Here is an 18,963-nt window from a genome sequence, read left to right on the forward strand (position 1 = left end):
GAATGAAAGGTCGGAGGTAATTAAAACTACGCGGCGTGGGCTAATGTGAATCTCACACTTCTTTCCATAAGATTCTTCTCTCTCTTTTTTTTTTTTTTTTTTTTTTTTTTTTTTTTTTGTTTTTGGTTCCGTAGAATATTCCTTCACCAAAAATTAGCTCCTTTCCAATTCAATTTTTTTCTTTTTCTTTCTAGTATCTCTTTCTAAAATATATCACACGCAAAAATGTCAGATAGTGAATTAGGTGGATGATTCCAGTTGTAAAAAAAAAAAAAAAGAAGTGAATGATACCATAATATTTGGGGGTTAATTTTAAGAAAAACCATGAACGATATAATTTAAAGTCATCATTTATTTTCTTATAAGAGTATTTGAATATATTTAATGAGCGCATTTTTTGTTAGGTGAATGTCAATTTTTAATGATTTTATGAAAATAACGCATAAGAAAAATAAATTTGCCAATTAATTAATAAAGTAGATGTCAACATAAAAACATAAACTAAAAAAAACAATAATGTTTATAAATTAGTAAACAATTTTAAAAAGGATTAAAACTGTTGTAAAAAAGGAATCTGAATTTTGTTAAACCTTGTTGGAGTGTGAATCTTAAGAGAAGGAAGAAACAAATTAGAGAATTGTTGAGTCTTTTGTCCAAAAAGAAAAAAAAAAAAAAAAAAATTGTTGAGTCTTCGTTCTTATCAAAGAGAGAATAGTGACGTCAGTTCCAGCCATCATTACAAAACAGATGCGAACCTAAAAAAAACCGAATCTGATCCTCCGAATATTCACACACACATTAAACACCCTTAACCCCACAACCCTCCCTCATTTACTATTTTACCCTTTTCAAAAAGATCCAAAAGAAAAATAAAACTCCCAAAGATTCGTTTAGGTACGCGACGCCCCGACCTCGATCCCCTTCACTTCTTCTTCTTTGTTCCAATTACCAAAACCAAAAACCAAAAACCAAAAACCAAAACCCTCTCTCTATCTCTATCTCTTCAACTCTATGCTTTGATTCCATTTAAAAGATCCATTATTCTTTCTCCATTTGAGATTAATTAAAGCTTCTTCTTCTTCTTCTTCTTCTTCTTCTTCTTCTATAGATCTATCTACCCATTTGGTTTCTTTCATTTTTAGTAATGATGGTGGAGATTGATTACGCTAAGAAAATGCAGAAATGTCATGAGTACGTTGAAGCACTTGAACAAGAACAGAAAAAAATCCAAGTCTTTCAACGCGAGCTTCCTTTATGTTTAGAACTCGTTACTCAAGGTATGTGTTTCTATCATTCTCAATTCAAATATCTCCCAACACACATACTAGTTTCTTACAAAATCACTTTATTTATTTATGGGTTTCTGTAGCGATCGAAGCTTGTCGGAAGGAGTTATCTGGTACGACAACATCAGAACAACAGTGTTCTGAACAGACGACAAGTGTTTGTGGTGGTCCTGTTTTCGAAGAGTTCATTCCAATCAAGAAGCGTTCCTTGAGTCAAGAAGATCAAGAAGATGAGGAAGAAGAACATGAATCTTCTCCAGAACTTGAACAGACTAATAAGAAATCTGATTGGCTTAGATCTGTTCAGTTATGGAATCCATCACCGGATCTTAACCCTAAAGAGGTAATTTCAAAAAAATTTGAGCTTTTTTTTTTTTTTTTTTTTTTGTTGTTGGGAGTTTTTAATTCTTGGTTATGAGTTATTTTAATTAATTATGTTTATGTGTTAAATCGAATGATTAGGAGCGTGTAGTTAAGAGAGCGAAAGTGGTGGAGGTGAAACCAAAAAGCGGTGCGTTTCAACCGTTTCAAAAAGAGAAAAAACGCGTTTTGGAAACTGATTTGCAACCTGCGGCGGTGAAAGTTGCCAGTTCTGCGCCGGCGACGACTACTAGCTCCACCACTGAAACTGGTGGTGCTAAAAGTGATTTGGATAAAGTTGGAGAGGAGCAGATACAGATGACACAGCAGCACCAAACTCAAACGCAATCGCAAACGCATAGAAAACAAAGACGATGCTGGTCGCCGGAGTTACACCGACGATTCCTGAACGCACTTCAACAGCTCGGAGGATCTCATGGTAATTAAAATGACTGTATTTTTTTCTGATTGGCTCATTAGTGATTCGTAATTAAATTGAAAAATTAATGATTTTTATTGGCTATTTTTTTTGCAGTTGCTACCCCTAAACAGATTAGAGATCATATGAAAGTCGATGGATTAACAAATGACGAAGTTAAAAGCCATTTACAGGTTAGTACTAATCAAATTTGTATGTTTTAATAATCACACGTCATGGTAATTAATTGAAATGTTACTCAAATTTGTTCCCTAACCATTTTTGTGGAATATTATTTCAGAAATATAGACTTCATACTAGAAGGCCAGCAACGACAGTAGCGGCACAGAGTAATGTTAACCCGCAACAACCACAATTCGTGGTGGTTGGAGGAATATGGGTGCCGTCGCCACAAGAATTTCATCCACCGACAGATGCAGCCAACAACGGTGGTGGTGTATATGCTCCAGTTGCTGTGGCGGCGCCATCTCCAAAACGTTCCATGGAGAGAAGTTGTAACTCGCCGGGAGCATCATCCTCTACAAATACAGCCACAACTCCTGTGTCATAGTACTCGACGACTAGTCAAGTAGTCCGTGGGTTTTGATTTTGTAGGTTTAATAATACCAAGTGAGTGTAAAAAAAGTCTTCGTCCATTTTGTTTTTGTAATCAAGAAATGTGTTTTTCGTAGGTTGAATTTTTTGAATAAAATAGACGAATGTTATATTATATAGTATGTATGTACAAGGCTTAAGTAATTAATCTTTTTCTATATGTTAAGTATTTTTGAAAATCTCCCTTATCTTTTTTGGTGTCAAATTTAGTTACAGCCCAATTTTGTTAGACAGATCTTAGAACTTTTAAAAGAAGGATACATGTTTCGTAACGCCTAAGCTAAGATTGTGGTGTATTTGTTCGCCCAAATGACATTATTACATTTTGAACTATATTTTTCGTTCTATCCTTAATAATTATGCTTATTTAAATGTTTATTTGCAATATTAATCCTTACAAAATTTAGTAACCAAAATTCTAAAATCAATTATAGGTAATATTAAAAGATAAGAAAATCTTTCAACCTAATTAACACGTAAAAAAAATCATTTTTTTTACTTTATTTAATTTTTTATTTATATTATTTTGAATTATTATATAATAAAATTAGTTAATAAAATTAGTAATTTTTTTGTAATTCAAATTTTTCTAAATAAAAACATATTACTCAATGAATAAAAAGTATATATAAAATGTCACATTTCGCCTGAAAACACTCAGAAAAGATTTAGCATCATACTATAAAAGAGATAACAAGATGATTTTGAATACGAATGAGTAGGAAGCTTGATATATCAGATATTCAAATTGAAAAGTTGTATTCGGTTGATTCCAGTTCTTTATTTTAGAGAATTTAATCTTTTAAGAAGTTTTAAAATATTATACATATTTAAATTTTATAAAAAAAATTATAAATACTTAAACCTTATATAGGAAATTGAAACTTTATAAAATGTTTAAGATTTTAGTAATATCTTAAACGTTTTATAAGAAGTATCAAATATTATAAATATTTAAACTTTATGAGAAGTATCAAATATTTTTAATAATATCTTAAACTTTATAGATATTTGAATATTTATATATTTTTTAGTTTTTTTATAATGTGTTCAAAATATTAAAAATATATTTCAACTTTTACGAATTTTGTCCCGGTGCAAGTTAAAATATCACGCGATGGAGGCATGACAGGTTTTGGTTGATATAAATATAAATTTAAAATATCATTAATTCGGTACTACCCAGGTAAAAAAATCATTTTGTTATTTTGTTTAAAATATAAATATTAGAGTAATAAACATATCTAATTAAGTTGACTAAATTAATATTATGTAAAAACTATATTGTTCTATATTATAGGTTAAATCATAAAACTAACAATCACGATACACTTATTACAATTCTAAACACTAAAAGAGAAAACAAAAGTAACACATAAATCATATAATTTTTTTTAATCAAATAGGTTGTTCCGTGGTGCACTGCAATCAACATCTAGTAATAATAAAAATCTAATTACCTTTTTAAACGATTGACGACAAAGTTTTTATAAGACTATGTACATTAATTTTTATTTTCAACACTTTCCTTTTTACTTTTTAATACTCCACATCATTTTCTCTTTCTTCACCTAATAATTTAATATAATAATTCAATATACATTCAATTTTTATCATCTATAATGGTTTTATATAATAAAATTCCACACCTTATTTTATTTCTTTTACTATTTATTTTTATATGTTCAAATGAAGTGAAACAATTCTCTATTTATTAAGTATGAAAATAATAAATTATGATATAATACAAAATAAAATAAAATTTTGATTAATTATGAATTAAATGATGTCAAATAGTTAGGATGAAATTAAAAATATAAAGAAGTTTAACAACCAATAATAATGAATTATGTGTCTTAGTGGTACAATCTTTTGTTTATTCAACATGTTGAAATAATTCAACATGATTTCATCTATATAGATTTTTTATCATTGTTCAACACTCTCATTGTATGAATTCAACTGTTGAATTAATGATTCAACACTTCTATTGTACACATTAAACTATGTACATTGGTTTTTATTTTCAACACCTTCATTTTTACTTTTTAACACTCTACATAATTTTCTCTCTTCTCTACATAATATTCAACATATATTTAATTTTTATCGTCTACAATAATTTTGTTTACTAAAATTCAACACCTTATTCCATTTATTTTATTATTTATTTTATATGTTCAAATGAAATGAAACAAATCTTTATTTATAAAGTATGAACATAATACATTTTGATATCATATAAAATAAAATAAAATTTTGATTACTATGAATTAAATAATGTCAAATAGTTAGGATAAATTAAAAGTATTATTTGTCTTAGTGGTCTCATGTTTTGATGACTTTTCACTTTTGGGAGAAACGAATATGAAAAGTCAATGGTATACTTGTTTCTTCAAGTTCAAATGTAATCACAAGATAAAACTAATTTTAAAAAAAAAACAGACCAAAGGGAGAAATCAACGAAAGCTTAGATCTAAGATTTACCAGTGGAGAGAGTAGCGGTGGAGAGACGACGGCGGAGACAAGAGTCTAGATCTAGGATTTTCATTTTTTAGGTTTTTTTTGTTAGAAGAGAGAAATGGTGGATATAGCTAATGTCAACTCCAATGAGAGTTGCTCATCAAATTGCTAATAATATATATATATATATATATATATTAAAATAGGAAAAGAGAGAATGTAAACTCTTCTGAAAATGTTTTTTCGAGAAACGATTCTTACTTTGTTTCTACATGTGTCATATTATAAGTGGTTTAATTTTAATTAAAAAAAATAAACTAATTTTGTGTTTTGCTCTAGATCTGTTTTTCACTTTTTTATATATATATTATAGGTGTGTTTAGTCTATGTCTTTTGGTAGATGTGTTTAGTAGATGTGTTCAGTACAGTAGATGTGTTTAGTAGGTGTGTTTATATAATATAGATGTATTTAGTAGGTGTGTTAACGATTAGTAAATGTGTTTTGTTTTAATTTCTCTTTTTATTTTGCCATTTAGGTTATTTTACTTTTCACCGAAACTCAGGTCTTTGGTTTCTTAGGGAAATACCAGCGAGGATAGCTCATCAAAAGACTTGGTAGTAAAAAATTAACATATCGATGAGAGAGAAGAAGAAAAGAAAAGAATCGCTCTTCAAATTGTTTATATAAGAAACGGTTCTCAGAAAAACTGACAGCTGTCATTTTGTTAATGGCTACTATTAATAAAAGATAATAAATATATTATTCTGATTAAAATAATATATATCTTTAAAACAATCAACCCTCTAAGAGTTTGTCTTATGGTTTAATATTCAATTTTTAAAATTTTAAGCGAATTCCTCTGGTTTAGACAAATTGTTCTCATTAACCAATCTTATATCAATATCCAATCATGTCATATATAATATAATATTTGCATATTAACAAATGTTTCAGATGTAGACAAATAATTTTTTTAGTATTTATTGGATTAGGATATCACTAAAAAAAAGTGGGAGTAGGGACGATATTCTCATTTCATTATTATCCTCGTTTGAAGCAAACAAATAAACAAAAAGGAATTTATGTAATCTACCACATTGGTTATAAATCTTTTCTCATCCACCAAAAGCAGCGAGGGTAAATGACTTAAATAGCCCTGAAATCTGCCATTGAAATATCGTGTGCGGCCGTTGGAAAACATGTGACTTTGTATTAAATGCATTGGTAACCCAAGCTTGTATTAAATGTGGACAAAAGAGCGGAATGCTGGATAAAAGGAAGTATGAGATTAAATAATAAAATAAAAGAGAATGAAGGAGATATTGGGACATGGTTGACGCGTTTAATAGAAGAAAACGAAGTTGTAGGTTTTATGGTGGACGACATCGCAAATACAAAAGTATTAATTGAGGTTTGGTGTCAAAAATTTTGTTTTTTTTGCGAACGAGTTGGTATGTTGATTGGCCTGCATTTATTGATTAGCCTGGTAAGTTGGCGAAAGTGGTGGACAATAATGAGAATGTAGACAAGTATGCAGAGCATGTGTCCATGAATGCAGAGTCGTGTCCACAAGATCTCTGCAGGTAGACAATAGGACAAGAGTCGAGTCCAATCTAGCACAAGGGCTATATGAGGTAAATGTGGTTACTGAATTAGAAACGGAGGACAATATTATGGTGGTGGACAATGTTGATGTAATGGTCACCCGGAGACATCGCGTGTGTGATGTAACGTTGTCCAATATAAGAGAGCTAGGGGACAAAATGATGGCAGTAGACAAAGTTGGCACCTCTGGCGATGTTGTAGGTCCATTGTCCACTATAAAATGATGGCAGTAGACAAATTTGGCAACTCTGGCAGTAGACAAAGTTGGCACCTCGGACAAGTGATCGACAAAGAAATTGGTGGACAAATTGTCCATCGTTTGGACGTGGAGGACAAGTGATCGACATAGACGCGGAGGAAGTTGTCCATCGTTTGGACGCGGAGGACAAGTGATCGACATAAACGCGGAGGAAGTTGTCCATCGTTTGTTTCAACAAAATCTACATAAGGCGGCTGAGGATTTGCGATATTCTCACCCTCTGGATGATCTCTGTGTAGACATAACAAAAACGAATTTAATAAGGATGTCTACCGACATAAAGAGAGACTAAAGTTCTGTTACAACTTACGGATCCGTGGGGTCAGCAGAGTCGAGAGCATCCCGAGTGTACTTTCAAGAATAAGGACAAAATTGGGGGAAGGGACTACCGCTTGAGTGCGTCACCGTTTGTTTTCATCTCCGGAAGGGGTCCAACGTTGAAATTGCGGTTCAATCTGAGGGAACAAAATAGGGCCAACATATAACAAAGAGGATAAGATGTAATAAACTGAGAATTGAATAGAAATTGGTAATTTCCAAACTCCGGTGAGCGCAACTACGGTTAAACATAGAAACTTCGACCAGTGAGTGACAAAAGATTTCGGGGACTAAACTATGACTAGAGGAGATGAAGAGGTCGACCATTAATGCACCCCAAAATTAAAAGTTATTCGGTTCTCCAGGAAAAAAAACATGAAAAGACAGGACATAGGAAAAAAAAAATATAGATTTCTGAGATTTTTCCATTTGATGGTTGTAGGGTTACAAATGTATTTTCATCTATTAGATGTGGTATTCCCCGAAAGGACTGAACCAATGTGGTAGAACGCACAACTTTTGTTTCTGAATGTGGTACATTAGTTAAAAAATCTAAACAAAACATAGGCTCTGAATGGAGAGAACGTATTAGTCATAGCAGATTAAGCGGTTCAAGCAGAACAAAATCGGATCAAGTAGATTTGGTTGTTCAAGTGCAGATCAAGCGATTCGATATATTTTAAATATATTATATTTTCTAATTAAAATTATTTAAATATAATATACTAATAGAAAATGTTAATAACTAAACAAAATTAGTATGTACATAAGTTATATACAACACATAAAAATAAATATCATTAATTATAAAAATTGTATTTTATTTACTTACATTATTTTATTAAATATTAATAAGTGTAGAAAAGGTAAAAGAACATTTAATATATAGAAAAATAAATTGTGTGTTATAGAATTGTTTTTATAAAGGTGAAAAAAAAATGTGTCTGAATTATTATTTTATTTAATTGGTCTGCATATAATAGGGTGAATAACATAAAAAAAGCTGTCGACCAGATTTGCATGTATATCTCCTTCATTTACCACAAAAAAAAACAAAAAAAAATCTAAACTGTGTGTAGTTCATCTGCATTAACTTTTAAAAGTAACAAAATTCTTGAATAGTGACTTAACGATAGGAAAACCGCATTAAAATAGTGAACTTTTTTTTTTTTTTGTGTCATTCCGTTTAAAGCCATAAACAAAACACAAAAACCAAACACAAACAGTGGTTTACATATTTTATAATCATAATCACCACCATGCAATGAAAACGCTAGCGGTATTTGTATTCATTTTGGAAATATTTTCTTAAACCCAACATATACATTTGTAACATTAATTAATTAGTACTACTCGTACCAATAGGAAAAAGAAGAAAACAAAAACATAGAATTACTCCCTATCTCATTAACTTATCATGCAACTTTAATTATCCATAATTAGTCTCTCTTTCTTTATCTCTCTACGTTAACTTCATCTTTAATTGTCCTTTTGAATATTTTCACGTTTTTGTTGGTTATCTTTTCAACCGGCTTATGCTCCATTTTTCTCTAAGGTAAACATCTTCCTTTTGTGTTTGGTGTCTTCCTTTGATCACCATAACGTCTCCATGATATCGTCTTTGGTTAACTCTTCAACTGGCTCCTGCTCCATTTTTTCTATGAGGTAAGCTTCCTCCTATGCTCCATTTGTCTCCAACAATCTACCTCATTGTGACTGTTAATTTTGCACACACCACACAACTTCTTGGTCTTCCCATGGCATTTCTTGTTTTGCTTGTTTCATTTTCTCGAACCAAGCTTTTCTTCATAAAACGCACCCTCATTGATACATTCTTCTCGAAGACTTAAGTGCTTTTCATGCGCTTTCAAGGTACATATCATCTCTGTAATAGAGAGAGAGTCGATAGATTCTTTGTTTGTTCAAAGACAGCAATGATGCCATCGAACTTTTGCGGCAAGAAGATAAGAACCTTTTGAACTAATTGGTAATCGGTCTTGTCTTCACCATGAACTCTTACTTTTGTTGAGTAGCTTTGCCTTGTTTTCTAACAGGTGACTACTTCCGTGTTGTAGTCTTCCTCACAAACTTAACCACCACTTTTTGCCACTGAGCCTTGCTCTGTTTCATTCAACAGAAAGCTTCTCCTTGTGAACGTCTTTCTCAAAGACTACACACCACTTTCTTGTTTAACAGCGGCTACCCATGTTTTACCATATTCTTGTTTAAAGCTCGAATCCTCTCATTTTGGCCGAGCAATAAACACACCATCATATGTAACCTAATTACATGAAAAGATACGATTGCAATGTGCTAGACAGTGTCATCAACGCCTCCGTTGACGCTTCCTCTGATCTTTCAATTGCACCCCTTCGGATGACGCATAGGATTGCGTCGGTTTGTTCGAAACACCGTCTTCACCAATGACCACAATTATCTCTTGATTAAGATGGCCTTCCTCTTAATCCACACCCGATTTCATCGTTTCTCCATCTAACATAAGAATCACTTGCTGCAACGTTCGGTGATATGATCTTTGTTCTTTTTTGGTTGAAATTTTTTTCTTTTTTTTTTTACAGGCTTTGTTATGTTTTTCTTTGTGCTTCCCACTGGCCCTCGAATCAATGAAGCTCTGATACCATGTTGAAGTTTTGCTCTTGTATTACACAGAAGCCATTGCTTCAAATACAGAGCATGGTAGAGAAAAAATAGAGAATGAAAAAGAGGAAAACTTCTCAATTATTTTCGACAACTTATGTAAGAAGATAACATTCACCTTATGTAGTTTTCCTAAAGACACAAAGCAACCGTTGCAACTTCCTACACTAACAACAGTTCATAACAAGTCACGATTAACACATAACCTTTGACTCAACAACACACTTAATAATATAGTTGTATAAATAACATAAGCCTAAACTCAATTATTACCAACATATGATAGGTTGCCGCAGCACAACCGGAGCTTCTCACCGTGATTTGAAGTCTTTGTATCTTGAGTAACACCAATCGCACTCTCCACGCATATGAAGCAAATCACTTCTAAATCACCTTATCATTGATCGGTGACCCTCCGATATTTAAAATCCTAAATATTGCTTTTGACGCACACAAAAAAAGGTTGTAGTTGTCTCTTCTGCTACATCTGCTTGAGACTTGGAGACTTGCTTTGCATATGATTAAATTTCTTAGGATATATACTATACTGTGTTTTTGCTCTGAATGTTGAAACTGATTGACAATTTAATACACAAAATGATCTTGTGCATATAGATGCCTCATGCGTGTTTTTTGACGTCACCATCTTTTTAAAAACTTTATAAAACCTTATAATTAAGTACTTACAAATTTTTAAAATGATTTTTAAAAAACCTTATAAACCATTTTAATACCTATTAAATTCCTTATAAAAAAACCTTAAAGAAACCTTTTGGACACCTTTTAAGAAACCTTTGATTGAAACTTTTAAAAATCTAATCAAAGACCTTATAAAACATTTTAAAATAGATAGATATTCACAAAAACGGTCAAGTTAAAAATGCCATTACTGTTGTTTTAACCAAAAGAGGTTAAATTTAAAAATAGATTTTTATAAAAAGTTTATTAATCTGTATGTTGTTAGGACTAATTTTTTTTTTTTTAAACTCATAAAACTTTATTATAAATTATGTGTTATCACATTGTAATGATGAATACAAACAACTAGGGATATTTGAATACTAGCTGGTCTTGGTTATTATCCGGTTACCTTGTGTGGAGATTCAAGGATTATATATACTTACTTGACAAATGTTCAGAAAAGAGAATGTCCATTAGAACATGTTGCTGAAGTTCAAAGGTACTTGGAGGACATACTCGCTTTGAGTAATAGTCTCCATAAATTTAAATTTGTTGGTAGAAATAGCAATGCTTTAGCTCATGCACTAGCAAAGGAGGCTAGAATTAAGAATTCTCCTTTGATTATCTCTTGGGTTTTGATTATCTCTTGGGTTTGTAATAAATATATGATCAAACAATGTACTCATGCTTTTATAATAGAATGTTTGGCAGACAAAAAAAAAAAAAAAAAATACTACCTGGTCGTGGGCTTTGATTATTTAGGTCCGTTTATGATATTCCTTAAACCTTTTTTTTTCTTTGTTTGAAACAAAAAGTTAAAAGAAAAAACAGAAAAAAAAAAAATTAAAAATTAATAAAGAAAAGAAAATTTGAAAATCCCTAAATTGAATAGCGCTAAATCGCAATTTTGGGAAGGGAAAGGGATCTCTCTATCTCTGGCTGTATCGGTGGTGATGGCGACGTCAAGCGATTCTTCGAAACCAGTAGTAATGGAGAGGAAGAAGAAAGGAGCTCCGATCAAATTCTTGGTGCCTCTCATTTACGCGCCTGCTCTTCCTTTGATCCGCTTGACTTTGAGGCATAAACCAGTTCTCAGAGACCGTCTCTTCGGTCTTGTCCTCGCCGGTGCTTTCGCTCATGGCTTCTATCTTGTGTATCCTCTTTTGGTTTTGCTTTTTTTTTTTTTTTTTATCGTGTCATTTTGGAATCTCTAGTGGATTGTTCTAATTTGTTGGAATGACTAGCTTCTAAAGTAGTGAACTTGTTAAGGAGGCTTTGGGTTTGGAAAAACATGCATGTTTTGGGTTTAGGGTTTAGTTAGTTCAATTTGATATGTTAGTTAGCATTGTAGATTTTGAAAATGGTATCAGAGAGTTAGGAAGTGTATTTGTGATTTGAAATTAGGCTTCTCTTCAAACCCCGATAGCGTTTTAAGATTGTGCATAGAGATAAGATATGTGTAAGCATAAGGACTTAAGGTAGTGGATCCTGAATTGTGTCATCTAGTGACAGGAACTCATATATGGTTGTGTGGATAGTGAAATTTACCATTTTTCTCATTTCCTGCATCATGTTTTTGTTGAAGTTTGTTCAATCTGTGTGTGTCTTATACATCTTAGTTCTAGAACTGAAACTATAAACCATCTATATTACCAATCTGAGGATGTTAAGGAACTTAGCATGTGAGTTGATGGATTCAGGTATTTTTAGGTTTCAAAATCACTTATGATAGTTTTGTAGTGTTCATGGTGATAGTTTGGTATGTTTCACTTCTCCGTGATGTGATTCTTGAAAGTTCTTATGTATTATAATCTCGATTCCCTGGTACTAGTGAGGGAAAATACTAAACGTTTCAGTGATTTGAGCTGAATTTGTTGAGAATAGCTTGAGCTGATGCTGGTTCCTTATGCTGTTAAGCTTCGATTGATATAAGCAGAGTCTGTTATATGGATTTGGAAAGTGGCTACATGCATATGACAGTATTGATGATCTCTTTGGAATGTTATTTTCTTGTGATTGTTCCTTAATGATGAATGACAGAACGGATATATATGATCAAGAGAGCAAATGAAAAAAACTGGCGTTGCAGCAGCCATCCAACAAGAGCTCAATATTTCTCAGATGTCTTTGTTTTCAGATAAATAAATTTTGCTTTTGGGTTTAAATCTCTTGACACATTAATCCATTAGTCATCTTGTGTATCAGCTTCTACATTTTTCAATCCCATTCTTGGTTTTACATCATTCCAGTTTGACATAGTATGCATTCCACATGAACACATGGTCATGATATAAACAAGGAATATAATTTATACTAATAAAAATATATAAGTGGAGAGACAGAGAGAGGTGGCAGGTGTTTCTGAATTTACACCTCTCTTATGCAAGCAATGATGATGGGATCAACAAGTGCGTTTATATAATTAGAATTGTTTTTTTCTTTTAAGATCCTCACTTAGCTCTCACACCACATGTCTCCTCTTTTAATTTTATGACTTGTTCACGAAGTAATGATGGAGAAATGGCACGTGGTTGTGAGATACGAGTGAGAGTGTAAACAAGAAAAAAATGTGGTTGGAATGTTTTGGGATCGTCACGGCTTAGTGAATGTTCTTTTGGGGTTTTAAGGTTTTGAAGGCGACACGTATATTTCATGTTACTATCAAAGTGTCTCTCCCTTTCACCATAGGCCATAGCACTTTATTTTTCTTGTTGTGTATAGAATTTTCTCGTGAGAAAATCTTGCAATTATGATGGCTCTTCCGGACACAAAAAAAATCCATATGACCATGTTATTCTTAGACAAGACACACAAGACAAGAGACACAAAGAAATTCTCAAAACATTAAAGAAAGACTAATAAGAAGCACACCAAAGACACCAAACACCAATTTACAAGACTTGAAAAAAAAAAAATATTTGCCAACAATAATAAAAGGCAAATTTAGTCGATGTGGTGATATTCACTAATAACATTGTTTTTGAAGATTTTAAAGAACAAAGCGTGGCGTACATCACCACTAAACCGTCTTGCGGATCTTCAAAATTTTACTTAAAATATATAATGTGATTTCGTTTATAATTATGTGGCAAATACTTATGTTCAGATTTCACTATTTGTTGGTTAACCACGTGTATTTTTTATTTTGTCCAACACACTAACTATCCAAACCTGAAATATTCCTTAATTTTCTACCCAAAATATTTGGACCCTTTCAACGTTAACTTTCCCAATCTATTTCTGTTGTCCACAAATTGATTTATAGTGTTCGTTTTCGAAAGGGTTAGCGTGAAGACACCCGGTAATGACATAAGTGCTCTCATCACAATCTTTCTAGTTCGGAAAATGAGATCTTAGACGTTTTTTTTTTTTTTTTGCTAATTTGTAAATGTACTCCATTTAATATTTTACATAGTTTTGTCCTTTAGATGTCATGTGCTGATACTCTAATAATTATATTACACGAAATTTTGTCCTTTTGAACGCAGTAATACGATGTCAAAAAGAAAAAAATCAATATATATTGCAAAGCCAGAATTTAAAATTAATTTTACAAGCGGTCAAGTCAAACTACAACTTAGGACATATATAAAAGGTCAACTATAAACACTTAAACAAATATAAGAACCACATTTCGATATAATATTAACCGCCATTATTATTGAGCAGACAACTACTTGCCATTTAAAAAAAATCTAATACACAATTTAATCAAGAATCAATTTAGTGTCTTCAGATCAAGGTAAGGAAATAAAAAACGACAAATAGATTTATATACACTAATTAACACTAATTATATACTGATCTTTTTTTTTTCCTTTAACAAAAAACGACAAAACAAAAATCAAATAGCCAACTTTAACACTAATTAACTCCATTGAAAATTTATATACACTTAAAGAACTATCTGTTTTTTTTTCTTTTTCTCAAAATTTCTTTTACATACAAGTTTTATATCACAAAAAGAACAACACTAATTATGTATTTGAATAAAATTTGCTATATGTTTTTATTAGCGCCGATCTATATTGATTACAAAGCGCGTCCAATAATAATAAAAAAAAAAAACAGACGCGTAGAAGCTTAAATAAAAACAAAAAAAAAAATACATAAAATAATTGAGAAAAAAAGAGAGAGGTTACGGTGAATTTGGAAAGTAGCTGAATGAGATTTTTATTCAGTTATGGAAACAAATTTATTTATTTTCCTTAAAAACGAATTAAAAGCCTTTCAATTTTGTTTGACCGTTGATTTTTAACGTAGCATTGAAGCTTTCCCCCAGAGAAGAAGACGCTGGAGAAAAAAAAAGAAAATTAAAATTCAGGAAGCATCGGAAGAAAGTGAAAAAAAAAAAGAATGAAACTTTGATTCAAGATTCCAACTTTGAGAGAAGAAGAAGAAGAAGAACAAGAAGACAAGACAAAAGTTAGTTACTTTGTGTTCTTCAATGGCTGAAGAAGATGTTTAAAAAAGTTAAATGATCTTTTAAGTGAAGAAGAAGCTTTTACAGATCTGAGGTTTATTACATTTTTTATATAATCTCAGTGATCTGGAATTTGGTGGGAAGCAATTAAAGTTCAATTTTTGTTTTAAACGATCTGGGGGGGGGGGGGGTTTGATCTGTTACATCATCATCATCGTCTCTGCTTTGTGTTGAAGCTTTTGGTGTGTTTAGAGTAAATTAGGGTATAATCTTATCAGCTGTGTGTGTGTGTGATCTTCAAAGTTGCAACTTCCTTCACGTTTAGTGTTTCCTTTGGTTGGTAAAGTTTGGTGCTTTCAGGATTTTACAGTTCTCTGCATTTTTTAGGTTCTTGATTCTTAAATTTAGTGTTTTTGGAGGAAAGATTTCAAATTTTTGGATGAGAATTAGATTTTGTTGATTGGAATTGAGATGGCAACATCACCGGTACAACCTCCGGTTTCTAATTCTCCACCGTCTCCTCCGGTAGCTTCACCGCCGATAAATAATGATACTTCACAATCAGTTCCTGATATACAACCACCAGTAACATCGCCGCTTCCTCCATCAGCTCCTCCACCAAATAGAGCTCCTCCTCCGGTTGTGACTTCACCGCCACCAGTACCGAGTGGAGCACCTCTGCCAAAACCACCTGAGAGCTCTCCTCCACCACTGCAACCAGTGATCCCTTCACCTCCTCCTTCAATTTTATCGCCGCCACCACCGCCAACGGTGCAGCCACCAAGTAGTCCGCCTTCACCACCTGCATTAGTCCCTCCTGCTTCTGCTCCTCCTCCACGGCCTTCGCCTTCCCCACCAATACGTTCTCCTCCTCCTCCGCCGCCATCAGAGCGTCCAATTCAATCTCCTCCTCCGCCGCCATCAGAGCGTCCAATTCAATCTCCTCCTCCGCCTTCAGACCGTCCCACTCAATCTCCTCCTCCGCCTTCAGACCGTCCAATTCAATCTCCTCCTCCTCTTCCTTCACCGCCTTCAGACCGTCCCACGCAGTCTCCGCCTCCACCACCAGAGGATCCTAAGCCTTCACCTCCCAGGAGAAGTCCAGATTCTCCACCACCAACAATCTCTTCTCCTCCTCCACCACGTTCTCCTCCCAACATACTTGTCCCAGGTTCTGACAATCCATCTCAGAACAACCCTGCTCTTAGACCTCCTCCTGATACTTCAAGTTCAACTAATGGTAGTGGAATTGGTGCTGGTGCTGTTGTTGGTATCAGTGTCGCAGTGGCGCTAGTTGTGTTCAGTCTTATTGGAATTTTTGTCTGGTGCTTGAGGAGACGAGAAAAACGTCTTTCAGCTGTTAGTGGTGGCGATGTTACGCCATCACCAATGAGCTCTACGGCAAGATCAGGTATTATTAGTTTGATGGGAATCATTGAAGATCTAAAAGTTGTTACTTGTCTGTTTCTTGATTCTCATTACGTTTCTTGATATTCTCTATGTACAGATTCAGCATTTTTTAGGATGCAGTCATCTGCACCTGTTGTAGGTAGCAAGCGTTCTGGCAGTCATCATTACTCACAGTCACAATCTGGCGGCTTAGGTAATTCGAAAGCATTGTTTTCTTATGAAGAACTTGTGAAGGCAACAAATGGGTTTTCAGAAGAAAACCTATTGGGTGAAGGTGGGTTTGGTAGTGTATATAAAGGGATATTACCAGATGGGAGAGTAGTTGCTGTGAAACAACTTAAAATTGGTGGAGGACAAGGCGACCGAGAGTTTAAAGCTGAAGTTGAGACTCTTAGCAGGATTCATCACCGCCATTTGGTTTCCATCGTGGGACATTGCATCTCTGGTGACCGCAGATTGCTCATTTATGATTATGTCTCTAATAATGACCTTTACTTCCACCTTCATGGTAAAGTAAAAACATCTCCAAGGTTACTCTTTATATATGCACACCACTGGGACTGACACTATCTAACATGTCTCGTAAACAGTTTCAAAATCTTCTCTGGACTGGGCAACTCGTGTTAAAATTGCTGCTGGTGCGGCTCGTGGACTAGCTTATCTTCATGAAGATTGTAAGTTGTTGCTCATCCCACTAGCTTGTAACCTCCAAATCACACCTCTTTGGAAAAAGTTACTAAATTTAGTGGTAGACCAAAAGAAGTAGTCTTAGTGGTATTTGGCTGTTTCTTACTACTAAGTTGTCTATTGTCAGGTCACCCGCGTATCATTCACAGGGACATAAAGTCGTCTAACATTCTTTTAGAGGACAACTTTGATGCTCGGGTACACATTATTAGTCTCTACTATATTAAGATTTGTAAGGTTTCTGTTACATTGTGACTTAAAACAGTATTTGATATCTCAATATTTTTAATTTGTAGGTTTCTGACTTTGGTCTTGCAAGATTAGCTCTTGATTGTAACACTCATATCACAACACGGGTTATTGGAACATTTGGGTAGGTGCTTGTCTTGTTTGATACAAGTTTGCATATTGTGGTCTCTGTTTGATATCTTTGATTCATCTACTTCACAGCTACATGGCTCCTGAATATGCATCAAGTGGGAAATTAACAGAGAAATCAGATGTATACTCCTTTGGAGTTGTTCTACTTGAGTTAATCACTGGACGTAAACCTGTGGATACATCCCAACCACTGGGAGAGGAGAGCCTTGTTGAATGGGTACGACCGCTACTCATTAACATGTATACCTTTTCATCAATATCCTCAAATCGTTTGACTTTTGCATTATTTGTTGTTCAGGCCCGGCCTCTGATAAGTCATGCCATCGAAACCGAGGAGTTTGATTCTTTAGCAGACCCCAAGCTTGGAGAAAACTATGTGGATTCTGAAATGTTTAGAATGATAGAAGCAGCGGGAGCCTGCGTGCGCCATTCAGCTGCCAAGAGACCTCGGATGGGACAAGTACAAAACATTCTTCTTTTCTTCTTTCCTCGAGATTGAAGAGTTTATTTGGCTTATAACTTAATCTTGATCATACATTATTTTGCAGATTGTGAGAGCTTTTGAAAGTTTAGCTGGGGAAGACCTTACCAACGGAATGAGACTAGGAGAAAGCGAAGTCTTTAACTCAGCTCAACAGTCAGCAGAGATCAGATTATTTAGAAGAATGGCATTTGGTAGCCAAAACTACAGTACAGATTTTTTCACACATAGTAGTTACAATAGCAGAGACGAAAACGTGTAAATATCATACACACAGATTTGTTTTTTTCTTTCGCCATTAGAGGCAACAACAACCCATCAATATCATCCCAGTTTTGTCTAAAAACTTCCCATCCTGCGCCTCAAACCTGCACATCCTGTTCTCAAAGCAGAACCCTACTCAGAGTGCTTAAATCAGTAAGAATCTCTCTCTGGTTTCGTTTCCTTCTGTTTCCATGTGGTGAAACTAAAGAGACTACCTAAACAATTTGTAGAGACAAAGGATTACAAAGGAGCATGTGGTTGAACAGAAAGATGAGATAAAGAGATATATAGATGGGTAATATACTTATGTTCTAGGCTTCTGGCACAAGAAAGCTTCGTTTTCTTACATGGAAATACTTTTGTATTTATTTTATTTATACCTTTACCTTTACTTCCTTGTCATATTATCTCAATCTTATACTTATATTGAATCAACAAGGCTCCATCTATATCTCACTGTGTCATTGTGTGTCCATCTGGCTTAGTTTCCAGATGCAGAAAGGCTGATTTACCCGAAAACGAAAGATTGTTAGTTGTTTTGACGTCTAAGCTTCCTAAAACAATGCTTCTAAAAGCGTCTCAGATCACATGTGTGATTCTGTAATATGTGCAAAAACAAACACATGGGTGTTGCTTTGCCTTGCATTTTGTTG

The 18,963-nt window shown here is 33.6% G+C and overlaps 3 protein-coding genes across 4 annotated transcripts; all 3 read left to right on the forward strand.

Annotated features, from left to right (window-relative positions):
* The first annotated feature begins 621 nt into the window (after positions 1-621).
* On the forward strand, positions 622-2,858 carry LOC104750686 (transcription factor HHO2). The gene is made up of 5 exons (XM_087493523.1): positions 622-1,277; positions 1,370-1,629; positions 1,749-2,085; positions 2,182-2,258; positions 2,366-2,858. The coding sequence occupies exons 1-5, from the start codon at positions 1,145-1,147 to the stop codon at positions 2,633-2,635; spliced, it is 1,077 nt and encodes a 358-aa protein (XP_087349649.1). The 5' UTR covers positions 622-1,144; the 3' UTR covers positions 2,636-2,858.
* An 8,654-nt stretch (positions 2,859-11,512) lies between these two features.
* Positions 11,513-12,907, forward strand: LOC109129641 (uncharacterized). Its single transcript, XM_019238149.2, has 2 exons — positions 11,513-11,817; positions 12,705-12,907. Exons 1-2 carry the CDS (start codon positions 11,618-11,620, stop codon positions 12,733-12,735), a joined length of 231 nt encoding a protein of 76 aa, XP_019093694.1. The 5' UTR covers positions 11,513-11,617; the 3' UTR covers positions 12,736-12,907.
* A 1,793-nt stretch (positions 12,908-14,700) lies between these two features.
* LOC104750687 (proline-rich receptor-like protein kinase PERK9) lies at positions 14,701-18,759 on the forward strand. Of its 2 annotated transcripts, XR_761695.3 has the most exons (9): positions 14,701-16,498; positions 16,595-17,005; positions 17,088-17,171; positions 17,312-17,382; positions 17,481-17,557; positions 17,635-17,782; positions 17,864-18,025; positions 18,114-18,463; positions 18,541-18,759. XR_761695.3 is itself a non-coding variant. In XM_010472525.3 (8 exons), exons 1-8 carry the CDS (start codon positions 15,559-15,561, stop codon positions 18,306-18,308), a joined length of 2,088 nt encoding a protein of 695 aa, XP_010470827.1. In that variant the 5' UTR covers positions 14,701-15,558; the 3' UTR covers positions 18,309-18,759. The 2 variants fall into 2 exon arrangements, 1 of the variants encoding a protein (XP_010470827.1); XM_010472525.3 differs by having other exon boundaries at positions 18,114-18,759.
* Positions 18,760-18,963: the final 204 nt, after the last annotated feature.

Source organism: Camelina sativa, chromosome 16 (assembly GCF_030686135.1).
Source record: "Camelina sativa cultivar CO46 ecotype springtype chromosome 16, ASM3068613v1".
Classification (NCBI taxonomy): domain Eukaryota; kingdom Viridiplantae; phylum Streptophyta; class Magnoliopsida; order Brassicales; family Brassicaceae; genus Camelina; species Camelina sativa.

What these genes read in the sequence shown, in the direction of transcription:
- LOC104750686 (XM_087493523.1), top strand. Translation starts at nt 1,145, where the DNA reads ATGATGGTGGAGATTGATTACGCTAAGAAAATGCAGAAATGTCATGAG. An exon ending in TTTAGAACTCGTTACTCAAG is followed by an intron (nt 1,278 to 1,369) that starts GTATGTGTTTCT and finishes GGGTTTCTGTAG; the next exon opens with CGATCGAAGCTTGTCGGAAG. An exon ending in ACAGCTCGGAGGATCTCATG is followed by an intron (nt 2,086 to 2,181) that starts GTAATTAAAATG and finishes TTTTTTTTGCAG; the next exon opens with TTGCTACCCCTAAACAGATT.
- LOC109129641 (XM_019238149.2), top strand. Translation starts at nt 11,618, where the DNA reads ATGGCGACGTCAAGCGATTCTTCGAAACCAGTAGTAATGGAGAGGAAG. An exon ending in GCTCATGGCTTCTATCTTGT is followed by an intron (nt 11,818 to 12,704) that starts GTATCCTCTTTT and finishes GATGAATGACAG; the next exon opens with AACGGATATATATGATCAAG.
- LOC104750687 (XM_010472525.3), top strand. Translation starts at nt 15,559, where the DNA reads ATGGCAACATCACCGGTACAACCTCCGGTTTCTAATTCTCCACCGTCT. An exon ending in GAGCTCTACGGCAAGATCAG is followed by an intron (nt 16,499 to 16,594) that starts GTATTATTAGTT and finishes CTCTATGTACAG; the next exon opens with ATTCAGCATTTTTTAGGATG. An exon ending in CCTTTACTTCCACCTTCATG is followed by an intron (nt 17,006 to 17,087) that starts GTAAAGTAAAAA and finishes TCTCGTAAACAG; the next exon opens with TTTCAAAATCTTCTCTGGAC.